At 41.7% G+C, this 15,085-nt stretch overlaps 1 protein-coding gene across 1 annotated transcript in view; it reads right to left on the reverse strand.

Annotated features, from left to right (window-relative positions):
- NCBP3 (nuclear cap binding subunit 3) overlaps nucleotides 1-15,085 on the reverse strand; it is a 30,892-nt gene extending 15,807 nt beyond the window's left edge. Inside the window, exons 1-4 of the mRNA XM_037492595.2 lie at nucleotides 14,900-15,085; nucleotides 13,165-13,230; nucleotides 10,752-10,857; nucleotides 925-1,050 (exon numbers count right to left, since the gene is read on the reverse strand). Of these exons, the coding sequence (XP_037348492.1) occupies nucleotides 925-1,050; nucleotides 10,752-10,857; nucleotides 13,165-13,230; nucleotides 14,900-15,082 (481 nt within the window). The 5' untranslated portion in view covers nucleotides 15,083-15,085. The remainder of the gene's footprint in view (nucleotides 1-924; nucleotides 1,051-10,751; nucleotides 10,858-13,164; nucleotides 13,231-14,899) is intronic.

A 15,085-nucleotide genomic window follows, 5' to 3' on the forward strand; every position in this document is an offset into this window, starting at 1 on the left:
ACAAACTTCTATAGAAAACAGCCAGGCTCATTCCATTACATACTGTCTGTGGATGCTTTCAAGTTACAATGGCAAAGTTGAGGGGATGCGACAGACTTAATGGCCTGCAAAGCCTAAAAAATAGTATCTACTACTCAGTCCTTTATAGAAAAAGATTTGCCAACCCCAAGTTGAACAGTATAAATTAAGCAAAAAGAAAAAAGGAGAAATATCTTTTAGCAGTCATGTTTCTTCTTTCAATGAAAACACCAAACAAGCATCTTCTAAGGAAAGCATCAGGAAAACCAGATTGCTGGTTGGTTGCCTGGTAGGTTGGTAAGCAGTCTGTAAGTAAAGCTAGACAAGAAGTGAGTTAAGACAAGACAGCAGAATGGTTACCAGAGGTCAGACCAAACTTGAAATGAAGAGGCAAGTTAAAAATTAGTTAGTTCTCAAGTTGGACAGCTCACAGTTTAGAGCAAGCAGAAGATGCAAAAAAAGTCCAAAGCAAGTAGAGGTAAGTGGTCTGGTATGGTCCAGTTCTAGGACAGAGACACTGAAGCAGAGCTAGCTCTCCCTACAGCTATATATAGCAAGTTGCAATGACAAAGTCTAAACCCTGAAAACACAGCCCCAAGTCTACACAAGGCCTACCCCCTTGTTGGAAAATTATTAGAGACCTCAATCATGGACACTGACTCAGATGCTAACAATGAATCCTATAGTCCTGGTCACCACCTCTGAGCTGACTCTGGATATTCTTGGGATCTGATCTGCAGACTAGTTAAGACATTCTGATTCTCATCAATGGGCAAGATTTCTCTCCAAGGCTAAAAAGGTAGACAAGTAGTGTAGTCTAAAACATAATCATTTACCACCTGAGGTGGCAAAAATACTTTTGAAATCTTAAACAAAATCATATTCAACAGAAATGGGTATACTTACAAGAGGTATCATCCAACCATTCAATGTGAGCTGGAGGATATTCTTTAAAATAGGAAAAGATATCCTGTGTACTCATCTCATCCACTCCACATATATAGATTGTCTCTAGTCTCACTTTGGGGATTGCTAGGAAAAAAAGACACAGAAAAAATGACTGAATTTTCTCACCTGCTACTTACCGCACATCCCATCAGCACCCATTTGTGCTAGTTCAGAAAATATGTCTTTAGAAGAGAAACATACCAAAAAAGATGACAATTATTTCAAAAGAAAATGAGACATGATAGCAAGATAAACTATTTCAATTTTTATCACAGAACAAAAGCATTAAAAACAAATGATTTCATTCAGAACTGGCATATTAGATTGAGAAAGATTAAGTAGTGTTGATAAATACGTGACACCTCTCCCCAAATTAACCTGTAACAATTTAAGCTATACCAAATTTAACAGGATTATTCATTAAACTTGACAAGCTGATTCCAAAGTTCTTAAATGTATGTCAAAGAGAAATGTGCAACAGTCAAAACAAGTCAAAAAAAAGAAGCTATGTTGCCCCTGGATATAAAGCAAAGTATGACATTACAGGGAATCATACACATCAATAAGAAAATGACAGTCCAAAACAAAAATAGGCAAAGGACAGGAACAGGCAATGCACGCGAAAGGTCAATAAACATGAAAGATAATGGACCTCACTACCAAGCAGGAAGTGCATATTCAAACTAATTTTCACTGACCGGATTTTTTTAAAATTTTATTTCTTAGTAACAATTGTTAGCATTGCGTAGAGGAAGAGTCACCCTCCCTGCTGGTGAGATGTGGACTGGCATGGCCACTCTTAATGGTAAACTGGGAGTGTCTATTACAAATGTCACTGAGCATAATAAGCCCTGGAGGTTTAGAACTAGTCCTCACTATACTAAACACATACCCCTGGGTGACAGACTAGCCCACACAAAGATGACTTTTTGTAGCACTGTTTCCAGCAATCTTACAGCTATCAGAATAATTAACAATGATTTGGTCATATAGTATATTATGTAGTTAAAAACAATGAGATCATGTATTCCTATAAAATTATATACCATGAAAGATTCTAAGACACATCACTGTGTGAAAAAGGAAGTTGCAAAAAATTACATCTAATAGTAAAAAAAGTAAAAACACAAATCCCACCATACATATTTCTAAGGCTACAAGTCTGTCTACAAAAACACTTAGAAAAAGGCCTGGTATGAGTCACCCCACGTTTTAACAGTTATTACCCCCAGGGAGGGAAAAAACTGTAGTCAAAAAAGAATCTCAGTCTTACCAGGAGTATATTCATTTTTTACTAAGTACTTTATATTATCTTATTTCATCTTTTAAATTGCGAAATATACAAATATAGCAGCAAGAAAAAAATCATGTTAAAATACCTGTATATTTACCACCTAACTTTATATATTTAATTTCTTTTAAAAATCTGAGAAAAGGGCCTCCCCTGGTGGCTCAGCGGTTGAGCGCTGGGCTGCGAAGCTGCCCGCAGCCTCTGCAGTGCCGGTTCGATCCCCGGCCACCAGCGAGGGTCCAACATGGCGCGACAGACCTCTCCTGCCATGCCCGCTGCTCCCCTCAGCAGTGTATTTCGTCAGTCTGCCTGTTCTGTTCCCCGCTCTGGCTCTGGTGAATTCTCTCACCCTCCCGCACTTCTGACTGTACCCAATGCTTGCATAAATAAATAAATAAATAAATAAATAAATAAATAAATAAATCTTTTAAAAAAATGAGAAAAAATAAAACATTACATATAAAACTAGGGCCTGTGTAATCTCATCCCTTCCATTCCCTCCCTTCTCAGAAGTAATTCTGTCAAGAATTCAATGTCCATTACTTTCAAATGTTTTATATTATATATTACTTTTATTTAAAACAAATATACTTAAAATACAAGTGAATATTTTCTTTTTCTTTTTTTTTAGGATTTTTTAAATTTATTTATGCATACAAGAACTGGGGTGTAGGCCAGAGGTGCAGGGAGAGGATTCACCAGAGTGGGGAGCAGAACAGGTGGATCTACTGAAATGCACTTTGAGGGGAGTAGCAGGAGAGACAGGAGAGGTCTGCTGTGCCATGTAGGTTTGCTCCCTAGAGGGAGACTGAACACGTACCACAGTGGCTAGCATAAGCTTTGATAGCACTAAGACTTTAACCCTGAGCCACCAGGGAAACCCACATGTGGATAGTTTCAATTTTTTTTTTCATTTTCTTTATTGAGGTGACATTGGTTTACAACACTGTATATGACTTAGGGGAACAGGTTCACATGTCCTCAGATGTATGTCACCACACCACCCTACCATCCAAGCACCCACAGTCCTTTACCATAAACCACTGGGTCCCCTCCCCTCTTTTGTCTCCATTTCCCCCAACCTCCCAAGAAGTCTCAATTCTGCTGGATAAAAAAAATTTTAATAGTTGTTTTGACAGGTTATTCTGAAGAGTAAAGTTCCCATGTAGGTATGGCCACACCAGATCAGGTAAACACCCTTCTTGCCAGCCAGATTCATGAAACCAGAGATACCATCTAATGAACCCCAGCAAGGTCTCAGAAGTGACCCACAGTGCATCAGTGAGCAGAGGTCCAAATGAGTTGGGATGCCCACACATCAGAGAAATCAAACATTCAGGCTGGGAAAAGGAAGGGCTTTAGTCCAGGAGGCCCATGTTAGATCTCTGAGTTGTAGCTAAAAGAAACACACTATATGAATTAAAGAGATGGTTCTGAAGAAGGTAACCAAAAACAGGGAGAGCTCCTAGAGATGAGAGAGAGAACAGACTGAGGGTCAGGGAGAAAACATTTTGTAGGAGAATTGTTTACCTAATAAGAAGGACTTGATCATAAACGAGACAAGCAGAAAAAAATAAAGACCAAAAGAAGTCATAAAAATATCAACAGCATGTTAGCATTTTTCCAACAAAATATTAAAAACTCTACAGTAAGAAAACAGCTTAACAAAAGGGTAAAGAGGGGCCTCCCTGGTGGTGCAAGGAGCTAAGCACAGCACTGTGAAGCTATCTGCAGCATAAGTTCAATCCCCAGCCAGCCAGGGAGCCACCCACATGGCGCAGCAGACCTTTCCTGTCTCGCCCACTGTTCCCCTCAGCAGTGTATTTCAGTCAGTCTGCTTGTTCTGCTCCCCACTCTGTCTCTGGTGAATCCTCTTACCCCCCAACACATAATGGCCTATACCCCCGTTCTTGTATGCATAAATAAATAAATATATTTTTTTTAAAGGTGTAAAGAGCGTAAGGAGCAAAATTTCTGGCCTCAGTTGTCTATTTTTTTTTTAAAGATTTATTTATTTATATATATAAGAACTGGGGTACAGGCCAGAAGTGTGGGGGGGGGTGAGAGGATTCACCAGAGACAGAGTGGGAAGCAGAAAAAACAGACTGACTGAAATACACTGCTGAGGGGAAAGGCAGGCGAGACAGGAGAGGACTGCTGCGCCATGTCGGTAGCTCCCTGGCTGGCTGGGGATCGAACTCATGCTGCAGAGGCAGCGGATAGCTTCACAGTGCTGTGCTTAACCCCTGTGCCACCAGGGAGGTCCTCAGGTGTCTATCTTTTAATGAAAAATAGAATGGCAAACACATCTAGAATTGGGCAAGGGACAACCTTGTTCAAAAGAGGTTAAAGAAATAAAAAAAGAGATGCACAAATCATATCACTGCAGAGATAAACTAACCTTCACCAGCTAGGGGACAAGAAAGGTTCAACCTCAAAAGAGAACCAAACTGACAATGGCAAGGCCCAGGAGGGATGGAAACTTTGTTAAGCTCAGTATAGCTGGAAGACTGCCAAAGGAGAAACACTTCCTCCCAGTGCTGACAATGTCACCGCTTAAAATAAAACAAAGCAACAAAGAAGGTCCCAAGATACATGCCCAACTGATGACAAAGGGCTAACTGCTGAGACAGCAGGGGACACATGTACTGGGGAATGAGGACTAGACAGACCTCACTAGGTGCTGACTAAAAGCTCAGTGGTGAGGGCATCATCTTGGATTGCCTAACAGAAAAGACACTGGTAGTAGGTGGTAGGACATAAAATGCAAGTCCTAAAGAAAGCAGACCTCTGAAAATCCAGAGAAAAAGTCCAATGCCAAGTAGCCAATACCAAAACCTCAGATTAGAATGACCAAAATACCTGGGAGATCCTAAATACAAAAACTCAAGAGTGTAAGATGTGGTCCCAAGGAAAAAGGAGGCAGCAAGGATTAAGTGAGCACAACTCGCCAAAGAACACATATGGAAAATGTAAAAAGGGGCAAATTACTAATGACAAACGTAATAGAGTAAGTGTAAGAAATATAGGAATCTGAAAGATCAACATCAAGCGATATGTGTAGAAAATGCTGATAATAGACTGTCAAGTGAAAAGGAAAAAAGCAGTATGACTACAAAAGGAAAAACAGGTTAAGTCCACAACTGGAAAAGATTAGAAGGAATTACACAAAATGCTGATAATGACTCAGGCTGGGTGATAGACTGTGGATAACTTTTCTTCTTACTCTCCAAATTTTCTTTGGTTAACATTAATTGTCTGTATAACAATTAATGAAAAGGTTACAGTCCAGAGTAAACAGATTCATTCAAAGTGCTGAGGCTTTTATTAAAAGTGTTTGGAGCGACACTGCATTGGAAAGATGATGCAAGTAAAAGGGCAGAATGGATGATCTATTTTGCTGTTCTACCAACTGACAGCCGACTAGAGAGTATTAAGAACTAGAACCCAAGATAAGTGACAGGAGCACAATAATTAATTTTAATAGATTTAAATCTTCTAGCTCAGACTAACACCCCAATGTACTGATTCGAACATTTAGCTACAATTTCAAAATTAGGTAGTAATCTTCAATTTTTGTAGATAATATATAAAGTCACCAAAAGGGAGCAAAGTACTCTAAGGCCTTGACAAGGGTTAATCCTGAAATTTTGTAAAAGAAGAAAAGAGAAAATCTCAAATAGATTCAAAAGATCATCATCTCTGAAGCTGGGGGGAAAAACACATTATCAGGCAGAATTTACAATCTATGATACAGATCATGTCATTTTAGGAAATGATGAGTTCACTTAGAAACTCAAAGAATACCAGAGATGTTCTATCTCAAGTTCATTAAGTTATGTAATCTAGTTTCTTGTGACAATAAAATGAAATATGGGCCTGATGATAGAATTAGACATAATTCATGCATCAATGCTACAGGGCATAAAACAGAATTATCCTGGGCCTCCCTGGTGGTGCAGCAGTTGAGCGCTGGGTTGCAAAGCTGCCCGCAGCCTCTGCAGCGCCGGTTCAATCCCCGACCGCCGGCAAGCGTCCCACATGGTGCGTAGACCTCTCCTTCCACCCGCTGCTCCCCTCAGCAGTGTATTTCATCAGTCTGATGTTCTGATCCCCACTCTGTCTCTGGTGAATTCTCTCAACCTCCCACGCTCCTGACTGTGCCCAGTGCTTGGATAAATAAATAAATAAATCTTAAAAAAAAAAAAACAGAATTATCCTGTTCAACATTTACCTACAACTGGAGAAAGATGCAGAAGTTGTACATACCAAAGTGAAGAGCACAGCTAAAATGTTGAAAGGTAGAGTTAAGGTGAAAATAAACTTAACAGATTACAATGGAGTCTTCAAATCAACAAAATGTAAAAGGGATAAATAAAAAGGTAATTTTTTTTTTAGTGCTTCAAATATAAAATCAAAAAGGCGATTTTGATATGTATAAGTTGTTCTAAGAGTCTTGCTATAACAAATTACTAGACAGCAACTTCTGTTCAACACGAAGTATTCAAAATCAAAATTGACTGCCTCATAAATAGTACTGATACCATCCGTTCAGGCAGAGGCTAAGAGACCATTCGGAACTTTGCCAAAAGGCCTGCAGCAATGGACAGACGGTTGATCCATCTAGATGACCTCGAATGTCTCTTCCAGCCAAAAGAACTTTGATCTTGGGGATAAGGAGACTGAAGCTGCCTGACACTTTATCACTCAAGAGTAACAATAACTCTGATGCGGAATGGCCTACTGCAGCATATCCCAGTGTCTCTGAATCCAGAAGAGAGGTAAGCAACCTAAGTTTCAGTCAGACTGGCTTTCAAATCCCAGTCATGTTACTTATCTAGCTGTGGGACTGTGACAAGTTTCTCAAGCTCTCAGGCATCTTAGTGAAACACAAATATACTTTCCCCTCACAGGATAGTTGAAAGGAAAAGTTAATGCATAGCAGAGTGACTGACCCATAGTAAGCATTTAACCAATAGTATCTGTTATTATTGTTATTAAGGAGAAGAACTCACTTGACACCCGGTATAGTTAGTTACAGGAGTCAAAATACTATTCCAAGATACCCCTTCCCCCAAAAGTTTGGGCATCATTGCTTGGAAGATGGAGAATACCATATAATGTTAGTAATAATGAACTTTACTTGGGTACTTACTATCTGCCAGACACCACTCTAAGAACTGTCACCTTTTATAAGAGCCTCCCAACCACCTGTGATCTATAAGAACTATGTGATCTGTCTTTCTAGATGAGGAAACCAAGATTTTAGAGGCTAAATAAATTGCTGAGGTTACAGAGCTAGAAAGCAACAGAGCTGGATTTAAATACAGGCAATCAGATGTTAGAATCCATCCTCTTGGGCCTCTCTGGTGGCCTACGGGCTAAGTCTCAGCCCTATCACTGCTACGGCCTGAGTTTGATCCCCGAGTTCGATCCCCAGCCAGGGAGCTAACCTATATATGTCTCGCCCGCTGTTCCCCTCAATGTATTTCAGTAGATCTGCCTGTTCTGCTCCCCCTCTTGTTTCTGGTGAATCCTCTCACCCTCCAAACCTACGGTCTACACCCCAGTTCTTGTATGCATAAATAAAAATAAATCTTAAAAAAAAGAACCGATCATCTCAACCACACCACCCCTTATCAATCCTGACTATATTTGAATTAAATGGGGAGATATTAAAAATAACTCTCCCTGGGACCTACTCCTGTTCCCATCATCAAACATTCTGATTTAAATTGATCTGGAATAGGGCCTCCCTGGTGGCGCAGATGCAGCATGAGTTTGATCCTCCAGCCGGCCAAGGAGCTACCCAAATGGCGCAGCAGACCTCTCCTGTCTCACCCGCTGCTATCCTCAGCAGTGTACTTCGGTCAGTTTGCCTGCTCTGTTCCCCACTCTGTCTCTGGTGAATCCTCTCACCCCCATACCTCTAGCCTGTACCCCAGTTCTTGTATGTATAAACAAATAAATCAATCTTTAAGAAAAAATAAATAAATAAACTGATCTGGAATAGGCAGGAAGGGTACCCAGAGTTCAGGAACACTGTCCTAGGCCAGGCTGCCTCCTGGATAAAAAAGAGGTTATAATGAGCAACTTGCCTCGGCTGATATTACCCAACCAAATCTACTGCTTTGTAGGAATAGCTTTTAGAACCACAAGATCAGGACTGCTTTCCCAGAAACCAACATTTTCAAATTCAAATTTAACCTCAAATGTAAACCTACTCAGGTTAAGTATCTCTGTTTTACAGAGAGGAGACTGAGACCTAAAAAGGCTCAACTTGCCCCATTCACAAAGGAACTGCCACTAGATTTGGTCAGGGGAGGGCGAAAAGGGGGGGTAAAGGGGTGGCCTGGCATCTTAATGAGCTCCAGAAGAGGTCAGAGAAATTTGAGTGGGCTGTCAGGGATGCTTCATGGAGAAAGCGGCATCTGAATTGCATGAAGTTTGAGACAAGGAAGGGCAAATCAGCAGAGCGCAACAAATGAGCAAGGTGAAGAGGCAAAATACTGCAAGGAATGTTCACAGGACTAGAAGGAAATAGGTGTGGTCAAACTATGGGGCTTTCAAGGGACAGTCGAGAGAAAGGCCTCAAAGGTCTGCTTGGGCCCAGGCTATGCAGGCACATAAATGCCAAGCTGCACAGCTGTCCCTGCCTCTGGCCTTCACACTTTTCCTGAAACAGAAATCCACTCAAACAGATGCCTGGAAACCCAGTCTGCTAAGGAAGCAAGGTCATATTTCCAACTCAAGTTCATGATACAGGAAAAAGAACAATGTCTAGAGTTGAGTTCTGAACCCAAGCTACTCTGTCTACCAGGAAGACTTAGGAATGTCACAACATATAAGGCAATAGAGCAAAGCAGTTAAGGGCAAGGTTTTAGAGTCAGATAAACCTGGCTTTGAATCCACTTTCACTAGCTGCATAACCCTAGGCAATGTACAGACCGCCTTTGAACCTCCTTTATAAAACAGGGTAAAAATACATTGTACGAAATGAATAAGAAATGAGCATGTAATGTGTCAATTAACACACTGTCTAATAAGGAAGCAAATACCCAGTAAACAGTAGCTATTCTTATATTTGTCCAACATTTTCTATTATCAACTATGCAAGTCTCGAGAAATTAAGGCAGCAGAGGGCAAATACCCAAATTTTCAAATATGAGAGACCTCTTTTGCATTCATCAATTTATGTTAGAGTAGAACAATAAATGTGGCTGTGAACTCACTAAAACACATAATACTAATTTTCCCTTTTAATTATAAATTACTTGGAAGACTGGGGCACATGACTATATACAATTAGGATGAACTCTAGGAAACAAAATACCCTAACAAAACACAAAACTAAAATAAAACCACAAACCTGTATTAACAAAGGTATTAGCAGTTTCCACCCACCACTCCTGACATTGCTCTGACTCTCCTAAAAGGTTTCATGGGCCTCCCTGGTGGCGCAAGGGGTTAAGCACCTCACTATAAAGCAATCCACAGCCTCTGCAGCACGAGTTCGATTCCCGGCCGGCCAGAGAGAAACCCACATGGCGCAGCAGACCTTTCCTGTCTCGCCCACTGCTCCCCTGAGCAGTGTATTTCAGTCAGTCGGCCTGTTCTGTTCCCCACTCTGTCTCTAGTGAATCCTCACACCCCCACATCTCTGGCCTCTACCCCAGTTCTTATATGCATAAATAAATAAATCTTAAAAAAAAAAAAAGCAACTCAGGGTCACTTAACCTGAGTAGGCTTACATTTGATGATAAATTTGAATTTGATAATGTTTGTTTCTGGGAAAGCAGTCCTGATCTTGTGGTTCTAAAAGCTATTCCTGGGTCTCGCCAGTGGCACAGCAGTTGAGCGCTGGGTTGTGAAGCTTCCCGCAGCCTCTGCAGCGCTGGTTTGATCCCCAGCTGCTCCCCGGCCACAGGAGGAGGGTCCCACATGGCGCGCAGACCTCTCCTGCCGCCCGCTGCTCCCCTCAGCAGTGAACTTTGGTCCCTCTGCCTGCTCTGCTCCCCGCTCTGGCTCTGGTGAATTCTCTCACCCTCCCGCATTTCTGACTGTACCCAGTGCTTGTATAAATAAATAAATAAATCTTTAAAAAAAAAAAAAAAAAAAAACTATTCCTACCAAAAAACATTCCCACTACATTTAAAGGCAAAGAAAAGCTAACACATCTATGCCAAAAGTAGAAAATGAGTAAGAGTCGTAGAAGCATGTTCTAATCTCAGCTCTGCCACTAACTGGATGACTTTCTCTGGGCTTCCTCAGACAAGATAATCTGTTTTTTTCCAACTCTAATATCTGACACATAGCTAATAGCCACTCAATGTTTAATAGGTCACCTCAGAAATGGAGAATTCACAAGTCTCTTCTTTTGAGAATATTTGGATGCAGTCTGGACATGCAAGACAAGGTCAACAGCACAACATCCTGCGGGGGAGAAAACCATTCTCGATGGAAATGTGGAAAATTCCCCCAAAATACCCTGTACCTTTTTTCATCATGTCCCGGTCCAAAGCTACATTTCTTTGGGCGAGATTTACTTCAGATCGAAAATGGAAGCGCTTGGCTCGCTGTTCTTTCTTTTCAATGGCTTCCTAGAATGTAGAGAAAAAGTCAAAGAAGTGAAAAACAGGAAAATTAAATCACAAACACAACATGATGCATCAGAAACAACCCTAAAATAAACCAGAAAAAATGAGCAATATTGTGCATTTAATGTTTTCAGAGAATTAGATATTCAGTCAATGACTGGAAGGGTGTACACTGACAACACTATAACTTGTAACAATCTCCATGATGATTCAATGCCTGTCACTGTGCTGGGGGTTTTATGGGAATTCAATGCATATTTATTTGTTGATTCAATGAGGAATAACACTTTAGTTCCCTGACACTTTATTTATTATTACCAATCATGTAAACAAATCAGAACCAAACAATCTCAACATCCCAATTTTCTTGGTGGAGAAATTGAGACACAAAAAAACTTAGAAGGTTTACTGGAGGTACTTCCCTTAGTAAGAGGGGCAGATGTTCTGATTTCAGTGCTATTTCCAGAAGCCCCACCACCACCCCCATTTGACATCGCTTGTGTGCAGGGTAATCACACCTATCACATTCTTCCACATTATGTTTGCCTGAGCAGTCCACTCCCTAAAGCTCTTTCCTGGTTTAAAAATAACATTGAAAGAAAGAAACTCTCTCCTCTATTCTAGGCTTGTGTCCATGGAATTGCCAGTTTTCATCGTTAAATGACAAGAAGCATTGACGCTTCCCTGAAAAAATAATCAGCTTCATAAGTTCTTTTTCCAAGAGCTAAAATAAATCCAGGTCCAACTGTGGGTTTCTGATGGCTCTTAGAACCCTTTGCTAATTGTATATTGACTTTAACACACTAATTGAAGGTCTGACTATAGAAAGCTTATGGGGATTGGTAAAGCAGCAACACTTCTGTTATTTCCCAATAGTTATGCTAATTTTCTTCACTGAAGTCTTCCCAGTAAAAATATCGAATCTGCCTTCCTTTAGTAACCTGAGTACCAATTCTGGTATATATTTGCTTCCTTTCCCCCATATATTTGTTCCACATTATGACAAAAAGTGTAGAATCAAGAATAGTACACAGGGGCCTCCCCTGGTGGCGCAGCAGTTGAGCACTGGGCTGCGTAGCTGCCCCGCAGCCTCTGCAACACCGGTTAGATCCCTGGCCACCGGCCACATGGCGCGCAGACCTCTCCTGCCACCCGCTGCTCCCCTCAGCAGTGTACTTCGGCCCTTCTGCCTGTTCTGCTCCCTGCTCTGGCTCTGGTGAATTCTCTCACCCTCCCGCGCTTCTGACTGTACCCAGTGCTTGTATAAATAAATAAATAAATCGTTTAAAAAAAAAAAAAAAAAGAATAGTACACAGGCTTAACCCTTTAAGTACAGTATAATTCTCAATTACAATAGGAAAACATGTTCACTTATTCTATTTGTTACCTGTCTAAAAGCTGGTAAGTTCTTTTGTACTTTAAGTAATCTAAGACAGATTGATACCCAGACCTTAAAAAGCATAACATTTTTATTTTTGCTTTCATATATCCAATATAACAATACAGTACTACTATTCTTTTTTTTTTTTTTTTTTGGCTCTAGTTATTTATTTTCTTACAATGTTGTTCATTTTTGTACAGTAATTGGTTTCTTCCCTCAGGTATAGTTCCCAACATTATTCACATTTGTAATTCAAAATTCTGTTCCAAACCTAATCACACATTAAAATCAGAAAGAATGTCCAAACTGGATGTCGCCAATTAAAGCAACAAATATGTACTGATTGTTTATAATAAGGAAAATAATAGGTTTGACTATGTAAGGAATTACAACTAAGTTGTTAATCTAGTAATAGTGATCCCCAGATAAAAGGCAATATTCCCAGGTATTGAGAATAATTCAGCTTTGGTCTTCAAAGTTTAGATATCCACACAATCTGGAATTTTATTCTTCTAAGTCTGCAGTCAGTAAGTAATAAAGTTTTTTACTACATGCCACTTTTCATGTTTTATTTCATTTAAAGTGGAAACAAAAGGAATAAAGTGGAAACAGTACACCTATTTTTAAATAATGAACATAAATTAAAAAAAGCATTCCTAGTGCAGAGTCTTTTCTTAGATATGGTTAAGCACAGATATCTAGACAGCGATTTTTGTGGTTTTACAGATTTGAGAACACACAAATACTGCTAGGATATTTTTAGGTGCAAGAAGGTATCACTGTGTAATACAAAATCGAAATTAAAAATATATTTTAATCCAATTAAAAATTTTTAAATTAAAAGATTCCTCTTAAACAAAAGAAAAAAAGGCAAAGGATTGCTGCAGTTCACCTGCCTATCAAAGTGAATAAATAAATCATGGTGTTACCTTGGAGGTGACATCAATTCCGGTGATGAAACTGCCAGCCTTGTTTTCATATCTTCTGCTTGTATCCTAACATGAAGGGATAGAGTAAGAAATGCTAACAGCAGTTAAGGAAAACCCATGATAAAAAACTGCTCAACAACTGATTCCTTCCGGATAGTCATTCTTTTCAGTATCCTTCCCCCATCCTGACATATTATTATGCAGAAGCCCATTCTGCATATTATTATGCAGAAGCACATTCCTGTGCCTCTGTGGTAGTAATCAACCATACAAGAAATATTTCTAGATCAGAGCCTGTTCAAAACCATAGAAAATTCCATCTACTCAAGTTATCCATGTAAATGAAAATCTAAAGGCTTTTGTGAAAACTGTCCAAGATGAGGTACAGTCATTATCTCCCCAACCCAGACTGGACACCAAGCCAAGCCACCAGGTGGAGCACAAATCTTCACCAAAATGCAGAAAGTCTCGACTCATCAAGATCTCCTGGGGAAAACACAGCACAGTGTAATGAAAAGAAGATGCTATTTACAAACTGAGCACTCAAGCCACAGCTCCGACATTCACTAATTACATGACACCACACAATTCCTTTGGCTTCTCCGCACCTACGTTTTTTCCATGTTTTCTGGCAACCTTCCTGGCCTCTTTTACTGTTCTCCCATTTGTGCTATATAACCTTCCCATACTCCAACAAAACGTGCTTGTTCCCAGATCAGAACCTTTGTACTTGCTGTGCCCCTGCAAGGAACACACTTTCTTCCAAATCTGCACAAGGTTGGTCCCTTTTTTATCATTTAGGTTTAAATGTCACTATTTCAGACGACTAACCCGACCAATCTATCATGTTCTGCTTCCCCCTCTGCCTATCCTCCCTGCCCTCTGCACTTTACGCAACTCACTTCAATTTTTGTGTATGTAAAATCGACCAATGATTGGGAGACTTGAAAGAGACAAAAGCAAGACTTGCTAACATGCACTGAAAAAGTAGTTCAGGTGAGGTGAGAAATGAAGTTCAGCAAAGACCCATCGAGGCCTGAGCCCGGCCCTAAAAGCCGGACAAGTAGCCACCAAACCACAAGCCAAGACACCTCTCACCATCTCTGCTATGATAAAAGACCGAGACCAAACACCACTGCTGGTTCGCTGATATTTTGGTTTCCTTAAGAGATGCTGGGGCCACGGTGTAGGTGCTACCCACATCAGCAGGGGTGCGCGGGCCCAAAGCGACCCTCAAGTCACAACAAAAACACTGAGTTTCTCCTGCTGACAAGTGCAGAGCGATGCTCACCAGACACCAGCAGGACGCGGCTCCGCCAGAGCAGGACGCCCTAGGGGACCTGGATGCCGGCGCCACCCGACAGTTCTTTCTGGGCCGATCCCGGTTAGGTTCCCGCCCGGGGCTCTCCCTTTATTTCAAGTACCCAGAAAATTCCTCCCCCTCCTCAGCAATCCCCTTGCACAGACTGGTTCGGAAAGGCATGAAAGGGGGTGTCCTCAACTACTCCTCCATCTCACCCCACCTCCCCCAGCCCATTTCCGGGCTCCCCAGCGTCCTTTCTCGCGTTCCCGGTCCCCCCTCAAGCCCGGCGCCCCCGCCCCTCGGGCGCCCGCTCCCCACTCCGCCCCCGCGCAGACTCCCCGACCCCGGCGCCGGCCGCCTCCCCTTCCGGCCCGCCGCGAAGCCCAGCGCCCGCTCCGCGACCTCCTCCTCGCCCCCCGCCCCCCGCCGTACCGGGAGCAGTTCCTTCAGCGAGCGCCGAACCGGCACAATCTCCAGCTCGCCCTCCTCCACCTCCATGGGCTCCGGCTCGCCACGCTCCAAACTGGATTCCGCCTCAGGCGACGGGAGCCCCAGAGCCGGCCCCGCCGGGGCCTCCGCCTTCACCGACACTCGCAGGCCCCGTACGGCCGCCATCGC

The sequence above is a fragment of the Talpa occidentalis genome, unplaced genomic scaffold (genome assembly GCF_014898055.3).
Source record: "Talpa occidentalis isolate TD23 unplaced genomic scaffold, MPIMG_talOcc4v2.1 talOcc4.7, whole genome shotgun sequence".
NCBI classification, from domain to species: domain Eukaryota; kingdom Metazoa; phylum Chordata; class Mammalia; order Eulipotyphla; family Talpidae; genus Talpa; species Talpa occidentalis.